The sequence below is a fragment of the Anopheles merus genome, chromosome 3L (genome assembly GCF_017562075.2).
Source record: "Anopheles merus strain MAF chromosome 3L, AmerM5.1, whole genome shotgun sequence".
NCBI classification, from domain to species: Eukaryota; Metazoa; Arthropoda; class Insecta; order Diptera; family Culicidae; genus Anopheles; species Anopheles merus.
Genome location: NC_054085.1, coordinates 21,317,779 through 21,330,842, shown reverse-complemented (window position 1 = coordinate 21,330,842; position 13,064 = coordinate 21,317,779). Strand labels below are relative to the sequence as shown.

Here is a 13,064-nt window from a genome sequence, read left to right as displayed (position 1 = left end):
TTTTATTTTTATTTTCTGTTGCTGTTTTTTTTTTGTTACATCAAGTTTTTTTTTATCACCTTTTAGAGGAGAGTATGAAGTGAAATTGTACGCTTTATTTGTTCTCCTTCCCTACCTTCAATGCTTCAATATGCTTATATACTTGCTGTGTCGGTGTGTTTTCTGTAGAAGAAATATTGCTTTTAAAGTTGAAGATGATGCTTCCGCGTTGCTTACGTGTTAAACTTACGGAGGGGGGGGGGGGGAAAGAGGGGGCGAACGGGGCGTTACACCATGGGGTCGTCGTTGGGAGTTTTTAAGAAGGGGCGAGAAGTGGGACCTGTGGGTGGGTACATTATCATTCAATTTTCACTTTATTACCCTCTTCTTTTTGTTACACTCGGTTTCACGTTCTTCAAAGACCACAAAGACATCCGTCCTTCCGGGGCGGCCAAACAACCATTATTTTATTGCCTTCTTGGACATTTATTTCCATTCTTTTCTACTTTTTGTGCTCTGCAATGCGTGTAGCACGTTTTTTGTGTTGTTATTCCCAGTGTACCCTTCATCATCAGCATCAAGCAGACGACTGCTGCATGGTGGCACTGGTTTTTTGGGGATCCGTTCTGTTTCGGTTCTGTTTTGAATTCAATTTTCGCCTCAACTCAAAACTCCTCCCTTCCCGCCCGTGCGGGGTGGTGTTTCAAATATAATTTAATTTAATTACGCACCATCTCTCTTTCTCTCCCGCTCTCTCTCTCTCTCTCTCTCTCGTTACACAACCATTACTCATCGGACGGGAGACGTTTTGTTTTACGGGGTTTTATATTTTTTAAACCCATCTTTCATTTTACCTTCCTTCAACCCGGCTGATGTCTGACACACTGGTTTTACGATCGCATTGCCAGTCCCCAGAAACTATAACTTCCCCTTTTTCCCTTTCTCTCGCGCTGTTGGGCTCCGTTACCTGCCGTGGGCCAATCAATTGTGGCCAGTTTTATGACATAATTATAATATTTTTCTCTGGGCTGCATCCTCCTTCTATGTGGGGCCGCGCAGTGCCCTGTCACTTTTGCTGCGGAAGAGGGCAATCGAGGGCACCTCCACAGGCACAGGGCTAAAGCAGGGGGAAAAAAGACACAAGGGGAACGTCACTGTGCTAAGTGTCATTACGCGTTACACTTACGGCACACACACACAAACACACTTTGAGGGACCTCCGTTTGTTCCTTAAAAATTCGTCAAGGCTATAAAAATGCGCCGAACAGCGCCGGCCAGAGACCGGGCGGTTCAATTTAAAACTTTAAATGGTTTAATTATTTTCGCTTGATTTTCCTCCTTCGGCGTGTCTGCTTCCTGCCCGGCAGCAACGGAGCAACTGCCCTCGCTTCGCTTTTGATGTAGCTGCTGGTTCGCGCGCCTTTTCTCTTTTAGTTTGGATTACCGCCTGAGGTTTAACCGCAGAAAGTTTACCGCAACCAGCAGGTGAAGGGAAAAAAAAACTCGCCCAAGGACACTGCGCATCGAAAAGGCTAAGGAAAGCATGGATTAAGATTGCGAGGCGCAAAAGGCCTCACTCGCCGAGTTTCATCAACTACTATACTGCCCCATGAGATGAATTAATTAGACTAGCTTGCTAATTGAACACTCTTTTCTCCAAATTTGATTGCTGTACCGATTGTGACGGGCTCCGGTGTGTCCTCTAACGCCACCCGCCATCTAAGCCCAGTGTTTGTTGGAGTGTTTTTAAAAATAGCGAATTAATTCACATCGAAGCCGGATTTAACACGCAGCAGCAGCAGCAGTTTGATTAAAACACGCTGGTTTTCGTGCTGGGCAAAGGAGAGCGAGCCTGCGAGCGAGTAATTATGATGATGCCTATCCTTTCAGGAAAATTAAAATCCCGACCCAATCGGCACTCGTGCTTCAACACTTTGGTGCTGCTGCGATTAGGTGTGTGTGTGTGTCAGCGAGTGAACTCGTTCAGCGCGTTGAGTGTTCGCGTTCAATTAGGCTAAACATGCTTAGGAAAGCGGGGAGTTGCCAAAAACACGACCCCCTTGGGGATGCTGGGGAGCCAAGCAGCAGTGTGTAGTGATGGGGAAAATGAAGTTTTCGTCGGAATCGATTCCGGCTAGCTCCGAAGATTTTTGGAATCGATTCCGGATAGTTGGTCCGGAATCAGTTTCCATTATCGATTCCGGAATCGGCTCTGGAATCGAAATCGACTCCGAAATAGGTCCCGGAATCGGAATCGTCCGGGAAATTTGCAATTTGGTCCAGATCAGGCTCCGGAACTGATACCGGAAATCAGAATTGGTTCCGGAGTAGGAATCAGGCCGGAATCGGAATTGGCTCCCTTGTGGGTATTTTTGAGAAATTCTGAGAATCGGCTTCGAAATCGGAGTCGATTTTGGCATCTCCATAAGAACCGGTAATTCCAATTCTGGAGTCAATTTTGATTCCGTTTCCGGAGCCCCCGATACTCAAGACGATCCCGATTCTGGACCTATTTCCATTTCCGGATTCGGAGTCGGCTCCGGATTCAGTTCCGGAATTGGCTACGGATTCGGCTCCAGATTTGGGTCCGGATTCGGGTCCGGATTCGGCTCTGGTTTCGGGTCCGGATTCGGCTCTGGATTCGGCTCCAGAATCGGCCCCGGATTCGGCTCTGGATTCGGGTCCGGTCTCGGCTCCGGATTTGGTTCCGGATTCGGCCTTGGATTTGGAATCGGATTCGGAATCGGAATCGATTTCAGCGTCGGATTCGGCTCCGAAATTTATTCCGAACACGTTATCGGAATTGGGTAGCTCCAATTCCGAGCTCCCATCACTAGCAGTGTGGCTTCAACATTATCGCGACCTCATGAACCTCTTTCGGGAAGGGTATTGCTAAGCTACCAGTGAGTTTGATTGATGGTTCTATTAAAAGTGGAAACCAACGCAACCAATCTCTCACTCTCTCTCTCTCTCTCCCGGCACGGAATGCTCCACCGTCGGCGAGTGTGGCGAAACGATTCCCCGAATGACCTATAATATACGCGAAGCGCAAACGACACCGGAGGCGGCTAGTGCGGTTAGTGCAGTGTGTGTGTCTATTTCAACCAAACTCCCCTCCCTCAAGGGAGCTGTGCACAAGATACACGCGTCGCGAAAAACGGAAACCCCTTTCTGGGCCGGTCGGAGCTCCAATTCGCTATGGCTACCAACCGAAGGAGGCGGTGCTGCAGATGGCTAATTGCTAGCAGCGCGTCGTGGCCGTGTCGTTCCCCCCTGGGGCCTGCCGGGGACACGTCGATCTCTTCCCTCCGAGCTACCGGTCAGGGTCAGATCGTGAGCCCTACTTTCACGTGCAGGCACGATTGATGACTGCCGCCGTCGTCGCCGTCGTACGGGTCAAAGAATGACGACCCGTTCCTTTCACTCAGTTCGCTGAAAAGCGGCGTCATTCCAGCCGGAAGCAGCATCATGATGCAAAATCCAAACCCGTAAAGCAAGTCGGGCGCAAAACATTAGCAAATGTGTCGTTTCTTTTGATGGTACAGCGACAAAAAGACAAACTTTGCACCAAAATAGGAAAGCTGCAGTACAAAAAAACCCCTGCCATACTGATATTGATTCTACAATCCTCAAAAGAAAGTAAATAGCCATCCCCCCACTGTACCGAATGCTCATTAGGGCTTGTGTAATGTGTGTGTGTGCGTGTCTTTGAAGTAAACCAGTTGAGCGTGGAAAAGATAACATCATTCGCCCCAAAATACTTTACCCAGAAGATCGAGAAAAAAAGGAAGTGGGAGAATATCTTGGTACTGGGGTTTTGTTTAATTACAATTATCGTCTCGTTAATGATGTTCTCGGCCGGTAGTTCGGAAATAACTGGCGACCGGTAAATGTCAAACCGTTGCGGGCCCTTTTTTGTGTCTCCTACTGCAGGGATCTTTTCCACAAATCACTTCGCCAGCAATCAATCAGAAATGGAGCAGCCTATTTTAAGATACTGCTGGGGCTTCTTTTTTTCTCCGCAGCTCACGTTTGAAAAGATCCAAGGATGTCTTTCATGTACCGGGAATAGTTTTGCGACAGTGGTTGCAGTTGTGGAAGACGGCGGGAGAAGACTCTCTTTTAGGCTCTCTTTTGTTCCAAAATTAGGCTTATCAGGGGGGGAAGGAAGAAAGCCTCCCGTCCTACTGCTGCGGTGGCAACCAGGCATGGTTTGGGGATTGGGCACGCTGATAAGGCCCGGTTCTGCGGGTGGGGGTTGTTCATCAACTAAATCAATAAACACTTCCTCTGCCGGCGTCGTGCACGGTTGAGTCCTTTCCGGCATGTGCGCGCCGGCTCCATTGGATTCGGTTTGGCGATGGCGGCACGGATGTCACCGACATTATTCCGGCCATTAATTTAATTAAACAACATTTCCTGTCGTGTTCCGTCGCTGCTTGCTCGTACGCCCGTCACGGTTGGTTTGCTTGTTGCGAGAGCGGGTAGGGCAACCGGACCTAATTTTCACGAGAGAAAACAGTGCCTAACCACGCTCGGGACCACCACTCGTTATCCAGGTGGTCACACACAAACACACACAAACACACAGTGACAAATGTCGATACATTTGCTACAGGAAACAGGATACACTGGTGCTTTTGTAGGAGGAAATGGGCAATGATTTTTTTTTGGTGCCGTTTCCCTTCCCAATCCCATAGCCTACGGGTCTACGACGCAGGAGTCAAGATGAGTGAAGGCTACTTGCAGTTCGTTGAGGCGATTTGAGGTAAATAGAATTGAAATGCTCAAACAAGACGCTAGAGGCACGGAATTATGAAGCTACTGTGATAACGGATGTCTCCAAGGGATAATAACATGTGGTGCTAATTAAGTGGCAAAAGAGCATGTCGAAACAACTTCAATAATTTTCATCATATTTAAGGAACTACAGTAATTCTTGAAATTCAATTCAAATTGAATGGAATTGAGATTTCGAACACAAAACTAAAAGAATAAACGAAGTCTTTTAGATGTCAAATTTCTGACTTTTCCGAAAATGACGGCATGTAAGACTTTTTTGTAATTAATATACAAAACATTGAGAAATTGTGGCAAATTCTTCAGGAGGATTCAGCAGGATATTCAGGAGCAAAGTGTTCAAAGATATTTCCAAGAGCTCTAGAGCATCCATCTTGATCAGAAGAAGAAAACACTAGATAAAACTCCTCCACAATCGCGTTTCTTCACCCAAGAATTACGAAAAGTACGGCCTCAGAATAGAGTCATTCAGCCCAAAGACCTTGATGGTGACTAAAGCAGTAACGTGGAAGTTCAAAGTTTAGTACAAATATGTTTGAAGAGGTTTTCTGATCACATAAAAGCTACAAGCAGATATATGAAATTATATCCATCAAGCAATTGCTAGTTGGAATTCATTAGCATGACCTTAAATCTCAAAATTTGTTGTATTGGAGCATCGCTCTCCAAATTTAATACGATTATTTGCGCTTAATTATCGAGAAATGACAAAAAAGCTTATAAAGTGAGGTTAATTTGATACAATAATGATATCCAACCGCTGATACCTTCAATTTTGCGCATCGAAAATAAATTCTCAGCATATTTTCCAAGAATTTCAATCAAAAATCCAAGAATTTCATCTCCCTTTCCGCGCTCACTTTGTACGCAACGAAAACGTACAAAGAATTCACCACAAAAATCCACCTAATTCTTGCTACTTTCACACGCAAAAACAACGAGTAAAGATCACAATACCCCAAAAACAATAGCAACCCCCTTACCCCCTAATTAGGAAATTCGCCCCTTGTATGTTCGCCCCATTCCTTCGCGAGTGTCTATCTAAGCGCGTGCTGCTGTCGTGTCTACTTAAGAACCTAGTGATAGTGCCGTGCGACGGATAGCGTTTTGCGGCCGCCGCTGCTGTCCAGCCCCGGTGTGCCGCCGGTGTGGTTGGTGAAGGAGGGTGGCGGTGTGACCGGTGGCGTCGGCGGTGACCGGATCCGTTCCGTGCCCATCATTGGACCGCTGTTGTTGTTGATGTGGTTCAGCGCGTTTGCCGCCAGCAGCCCATTCCGGATGGGCAGCTCGGGTGGGACGGGCGAGAGCGGGCTGTCGGGCGGTGATGTTGCATCGCTCTGCCCACTGCACTCCTCCTCCCCACCGCCACCACTGACACCAACACCATCGTTCACGTCCAGCGTGTCATCGTCGTCATCGTCCCGGTCGGAGCAATCGTCCCGCAGATGGGGCGCATGCGGATGATGATGCGGATGGTGGTGATGGTGCAGGTGGTGGTGATGGAGCGGGCCGGCACCACCATCGGGCGAGTAGCTGCCGGTGCTGTGATGATGCAGCGTGGCCCCATCCCCCCCAGCCCCATGGTGGTGCAGATGGTGATGGTGCGTTTGATACTTGGCGTGCGACCGCGGCTGATTGACACCGGCCGGCATCGTCCCGCCGGCCGTGGTGGTGGTTTTGGCCGCGTGCGGCAGAAAGTGCTCCTGATTGAGCCGCAACGGTGCGAGCGTCTGCGTCTGGTACGTGATCTGGTGGTAGTGGTGGTTGTTGGCCGGCTCGTCCAGTCCACCGTTACCGTTGTGATGGTGCAGGCTGTGGTGGTGGTGCTGCTGCTGATGGTGCGGTGGAATCGGTGGCGTGTAGTTCGGGAACAGCTTCATGCCGGGCTGGACCGGCCCCGGCTGGCCCAGATGGTCCTGGCTGAGCTGCAGAAAGCTGGTGGCGGTGGTGCCGGCTGGCTGGGCCCCGTTTTGACCGGCCACGGGCGGACCTCCCCTCCGTGGTGGCGGAGGGGGAGCCTCTAGCTATAGCTCCGTCACCGGGATGTGCCGGATGCCGTGCGAGTGATGGTGCTGGTGGTTGATCTGGTAGTTGTTGAGCGTGGTCGGATGGATCGCCAGCCCGCCGCCCGGCGGCCCCGGATGCGGATGGCGCGCGGAGTAGTCCTCCTCGGAGAACGTTTTCTGATACTCGCGCTCCTTGCGGCCGATCCCGTTCGAGCCCCAGCTGCCCTTGACCGCCTCCTGGATGCGCCGGCGACACTTGTAGAGGACGAGGGCGAGCGTCGTCAGCACGGCGGCGGCACTCACCAGCACCACGCAGATGATGGCCTGCTGCTGCCGGTCGGGATGCGTGCAGCCGAGCAGCTCGGGCGACAGGCTCTGCAGCACCTGCCCGCGGAGCCGGTCCGGGGAGGCGCACACGACCGGGATCTGCTGTGCCGCCGCTCCGACCGTTCCATTGCTACGGCTCACAAGCAGATTGCGCAGCCACAGTATCTGGCAGTCGCACAGGATCAAGTTCTCGGACAGGTCCAGCTCGACCAGATCGTTCCACGAGAGCATCCCGTCGGTGAGCGTCGTCAGCGCGTTGTCCTTCAGCACGACGCGCCGCAGATGGGGCAGCCCGCTCAGCGCACCGTCCTGCACCTCGGTCAGCATCTTGTTCGACGCGATCACAATCTCCTCCAGGTTGGTGTTGTGCGCAAACGCGCCGCTCTCGATGCGCGTCAGCTTGAGCGAACCGGATATGTCCAGCACGCGCAGATTGTTCAGGCCCGCGAACGCGTTCGGCGGTATCGCCTCGAAATCGTTCTGGCCGAGCGACAGCTCCTCGAGCCGCTCGAGCACGGCCAGCTCGGCCGTCGGGATGCGGGCGAGCCGATTGTCGGACAGGTCGAGCGTGCGGAGCCGCTCCAGCCCGCGGAAGCTGTCGCGCGACACGTTCAGCAGCGCGGCGCCCTCCAGATCGAGCTTGGCCAGCCCGGTCAGCATGGCGAACGCTTCCTTCGGGATGGCGGCGAACGAGTTGAGCCCGATGTACAGCTCGCCCAGCGCTCGGAGCGGCTGCAGCGCCGGCGACGGTACCGCACTGATCGTGTTGTCGTCCAGGTAGAGCACGCGCAGCCCGGTCAGCCCGGCGAACGCTTTCGGGTCGATCTTGGCGATGCGATTCTGGCCCAGGTTGAGCTCCTCGAGCTTCGGCACGCCCGCAAACACGCCCTCGGGCAGCTCGTCCAGGAAGTTGCCGCGCAGGTTCAGCACGGTCAGCGCGACCAGCCCCACGAACGTTTTGTTCGTGATCGAGCCCACCTTGTTGTGGTTCAGGTGCAGCTCGGTCAGCTTGCGCTGGTAGGCGAAGGTGCGCGGCGGCATGTTGAACAGATGGTTGTAGCTCAGATCGAGAAACGTTAGCTCGGCGTAGAACTGCATGGAGGAGTCGATCGTTTTGATCTTGTTGTTCTTGATGACTAGCCGCTGCAGGGAGGGGTTCAGCACGATCGGCAGCACGTCGAGCTGCCCTTCGCCGCACGTCACCACGAGCGTATCGTCGTCGCACTGGCAGCCGAGCGGACAGTTGGCCAGCCCGGCCGCCTCGACGGGCGAGACGACGACCGCGGCCGCCATCACCATGCCGACCGTGACGGCGACCAGCAGGCTCAGCATCATGCCCCGCGGGCAGCGGTGGCCCCGCGATCTGTTGCTGCCCGTGTGCGCTGTCATTCGTGTGTTGATTGGGTTTTGTCGTTTGGGAAATATCGAGCCGTCGTCGGCGGCGGCGGCAGGATTGATTGCTTGAGCGCTCCCCCGGAAAAGGGACTTTCGAACGCGGCTGGGAGCACAGCACTTCCTTCTTCTGTGCTGTTTTAGTGGTTGGGGCGAGAGCGACAGGGTAGCTTCCGGCTCTACGGGACCGCGCGAATCGTCATAGTCTGGAGTAAGCAGGAAAGAGCGAAAAAAAAAGCAGAAACCGTTAGCAAAAGTAGACAACAACTCGATTACGGACGTTGCAGAGGTGCCATAAGCTATTTATTGGATTACAGGAATTAGTGTGACTGCTTGGCGCACAACTGTATGTGTGTGAGTTATCGCTTCCGGTAAATTGTGCGCCGCACAGTCTCACCTGAGCCGGCAAAAGAAACCGACAAACCGATAGAGAGCTAAAAAGGGGATGGGAAACAAACAATCTTTCCCCAAGTCGGGACTCGCTCCCCGGTGCGGCCAAAGGCTGTTTACTTTTTCCCTTCGGAATCAGGAACGTTTCTTACGCGCGGGGACTGGGAATAAAATTCGATAACGCAACGTGCTCGAGCAGTACCGTTTTGATGACGATGATACTGGACCCGAGAAAACGTACACTCTCACAGGGAAGGGCAAAATGCTGTTGCCCGCAGCAGTAATACCCGGTACTAATCCGGTCGTAATGCGGTTAAATTAATAATACACAAGGTGCACACGGCACGCAAACAGTTAACTCTGGAGGGTCTGGACCTACGCGAGCATTCAGGGGGAACGCACTCCGGGGGCGGGGATTATATAGCTAGTTACTGTGAGGTAGCAAGGAGGAAGCAGGGCTTTGCATTCTAAGAGCTAGTGTTCCGAGATTAAAGCTACTTCCGGAAAGTGAGCTATCGTTCCGTTGCAGGAAGTGGGACATTTGATGACAAGTGCTGTAAAAAGGATGTCGGGGTTTTGAATAAACTTTAAATCATTGCATTCAAAATGGTTTATTTTACTGTTTTTCTGATGTATCAACCGCTCTTCTGAACATCGTGGTAAGAGTATTGGATGGCTAATGACAAGTCAGATGGAATGTGTACAACCTTGTACAAACTCCTCATTACAATATTCTGAACTATATCTTTAGGTATCTTAAAACAGGTACTTGATGATTTCTCTACAGTTGCCTTTGATAACTGCAAAAATACTGGAAAGAGTCATCTGCGTGAAATATTGGGAACTTATTGTCGTTAAGAAGACATCATAGATATTCAGAATACTAAGTTATTTGTTGGGTTGTAATGGTTTGCTCCAATATCGAGGGAGGTAAAAGCAGACACGTATTTTTAACTATTTCTCTAATTTTTTAAATCATTCTGATCAAGGACATCAATTAAGTTCAGACTTAGTTCTTGGCACATCAGTTGCAGTAATGATGGCTTTGTCTGTAGGAGGTGCAGTCTTCTTTTTCTTTCATTTCTCGAGGACGATTGACGGTTTGGTACTGAAGTTCAGCTTTCTGGGCCCTTCGGTACTAGTTGGGTGTTGTGTTTGTGAGAACACAACCTCTGCTAAGTTGGACGGCATCAAAATCCATATGCCTTAACAGGTACAGTCGTTGCCACTACATTTTGGCTCTATCTCATCTGTTTTTGTCTCTAAGGCATCAAGTTTTGACTGTAAGTCTAACGCTTGAAATACAAAATTTAACGTAACGTCTGAAACAGTGTGATCCAAAATTGGAGCCCTTAACGATTCTAGTCAGTTTTTTGTATGGAGTTTGACAGTTGGAGGCTGAAATTATGTAAACACTCCATACAAAACCACAGAAAAAACTAGCCTGCAATTTTCAGTCTAGATTATTCTAGCCACAAAGCTAGAATTAGAGTACCTGCTCGAAAACACGGTGTTGTTTACATTTATCCCAAGGTACATTAAAGAGATCAGATGGTAGAATCTAGAATCAAAGTTTATGTAGTCCAGGTGGTCCAGGCTTTCTGGAGGCTTGACGAATACACAAAACACTCTTAAAATCTTTATTCAGCAGCAGAAGCGATAAAAATCAGCCTTCCAAATTCATAAACCTTAGGATAAGCCCATCTGTATATTATACCCATTTAGGAAGCTGCTAGAAAACTGCTGTACAATGCAAACAGCTGACAGGCTGAAATTTAAGCCGACGAACTTAAAACGGAATGGGTCCCATTATTGAATTTAAGTTAAGCAGCTTATAATTTCATTGATAGAATTTAAAATAGAACCATTTCTATGCCATTTTTTGAAAATTTATTAGAGTGAAAAAAGTTGGCATGTTTTTTTAGATGTTGGCATTGTCCTGACAATTTTCTTGAATTTCTTTCGTTTTTTGTAAACCTAAAATTACACAGTTTTTGTATTGTTTTAGTAATGTCTACTTGCAGGAATTAAAAATCAGCTGGAATATCTTGTAAATTAATACTTTTTTTTATCAAAAAAGTAAAATAAATGTTGACTTACAGACAAAAGTAGGTGCATGAGAATAAAACAAAAAATTGGAGTACGCTAAATTGGAGTAAACATTGATGCCTTAGAGGCAAAATTGACACACGCCGTCAAAATTTGATGTCTTAGAGTCAAAATTTGGCGACAATCACTGCAATTTATTACTCTGCAAACCACCAAATTACAAAAAAAAATGCATTTTAATGTGTGTGCCCTTTGTTATTCTACATTCTTGAAGCTATTTGTAGTTTTATGTCAAGAGTTGCAATGCATTTTGGCACCATTGCAGTAACTCCATTTAATTTATTTCGACATAGCTCTGCTGAAATAACGCAACGAAAATCTAGATGATTTTGTTAAAACGTTTTCCCCAAATGTCCTGAAACCCCTGTAAATCCTTAGAGCCTCTAAAAGCCATATTTTACTTTGTCATTTGTTTTTGGAATATCTAATGATGTCCCAAAAATTTCATGTTTCATAAAATGCAGAGTTATTTGATAGCTTTACGCTGCACTTAATTGTACTATGCAACCCCGCAATCCAGTTCCAGCTACGCAAGAAACGACCTAGTTGGGGATCGAACCCGTCCAACCTTGCAGTCGCGCACGGCATCCGTCCAACGGAGCGTTTATTGACTTTGATTCATGTAGATTAAACATCATAATTAAATTTAACATTGCAAGGCAAATAATCCGCACGTACTGTAAATCCTTATCCAATCTCGATTCCCCTTTACACCATAATTCAACCATGACAGACAGTAATTCTATTACTGCACACCTCCAGCAAGCACTCACTCACTGTACTGCTAATATTCACACAACACGCCACTGCTGTGCTACACTTTACGGAACGGCGGCCAACCACAGCAAGAGGCGGAAATGAATGAAACTGCAGTCGAGAAATCGTCTGCAAAATATCACTATTCATTAAAGCTAATTCAATATCGATATATGGCAAAGGCATCTATAATTGAACGGTGGTAGCCCTTTTTGAGAGGGAGAAACATAAAGTCGGAAAGTGGAGGTTCGCAAAATGACAAGCAATTACAAAACCACAATCTTACCAGCGAGAGAGAGTGTGTGTGAATGTGGAGTAAAGCCAAACCAAGCTGCAACGATCTGTTGGCATAACAATTAGATCCGAATTCATCAACGATCTAACGCACTGGCAAAACCATAGTGCGAACAAGGCTGGATGGCTTTCGCCCGATTGGTTTGCTGGCATTTCCACTGCCAGAGACTTCCGGGATGTAACCGGGCAAGCGACCGGGTCGGCATATGGATACAGCATGTTTGAGTTAAAGTGTGCGGTATCCTGTTTCTCTTTCTTTCTCTCTCTCTCTCTCTCTCTCTCTCTCTCTCTCTCTCTCTCTCTCTCTTGCTCTACATCTGACTACGGGGGGCAAAGGCGGGAAACCCGAGAGTGGCATCATCAGTTGGCAAAAACGGTTTGGGGGTACGGTAGTGAGATGGCCTTTTGTAATGGGATAACTTCCTTCCAATTAAATAATTTATTCATTTACAGCATTCCAAAGCGCCGGCGGGTGTGGAGCATTTTGCATTTACGCTACATTCGATCTAGATCTTTCTCGCCCCCCCCCCCCCCCTGCACACCCCTTGCCAAAGTGCTCTAAGAGCAGAAAGGGACTGTCGCACGAAAGGGCTGTGAGTGGAATAAAGGAGAACACCGTCCGTCGCAACATCCGGTCGGTGCAAAATCCTATCCTGTAGATGGCGCAAAGGCGCTGTGTGTTGCTTCTCCCCTTCTCCCCTTCTCCCCTTCTCATCCCCTTTCCACCCGGCGACCCTGCGTTGCCAGAATCATCATCGACATCCTTCTTATCCACACGGCACACCGTGGTCCGGGACCCTTGCACGAAGCATTTAATTATTGAGCAGTCATCGAAACAGGCGCCGGCGAGCTCTCCGTTTGGCTCAAGATTGAATAATTCACTCCAATTGAATTAGTATCTCAATCTGGATGTGTGTGTGTGCGCGAGTGTGTGGGATATGTTTACCTCCATTCCTCCATTGGCCCATTGGATGTCCGCCGGAAGGGCCTCGGTTCACTGCCCGCCGCCCG

The 13,064-nt window shown here is 49.0% G+C and overlaps 2 protein-coding genes across 9 annotated transcripts in view; both read right to left on the bottom strand.

Annotated features, from left to right (window-relative positions):
• Positions 1–219: 219 nt before the first annotated feature.
• Positions 220–6,803, bottom strand: LOC121599034 (protein doublesex-like; the record flags this gene model as incomplete). Its single annotated transcript, XM_041926508.1, has 1 exon — positions 220–6,803. A coding segment is annotated over one exon (948 nt), but the record flags the coding sequence as incomplete, so codon positions are not given.
• LOC121600455 (insulin-like growth factor-binding protein complex acid labile subunit) overlaps positions 6,772–13,064 on the bottom strand; it is a 202,954-nt gene continuing 196,661 nt past the window's right edge. For all 8 annotated transcript variants that reach the window (XM_041929061.1, XM_041929059.1, XM_041929062.1 and 5 more), the window contains one exon: positions 6,772–8,710. In XM_041929061.1, the coding sequence (XP_041784995.1) occupies positions 6,804–8,501 (1,698 nt within the window). In that variant the 5' untranslated portion in view covers positions 8,502–8,710 and the 3' untranslated portion in view covers positions 6,772–6,803. The remainder of the gene's footprint in view (positions 8,711–13,064) is intronic.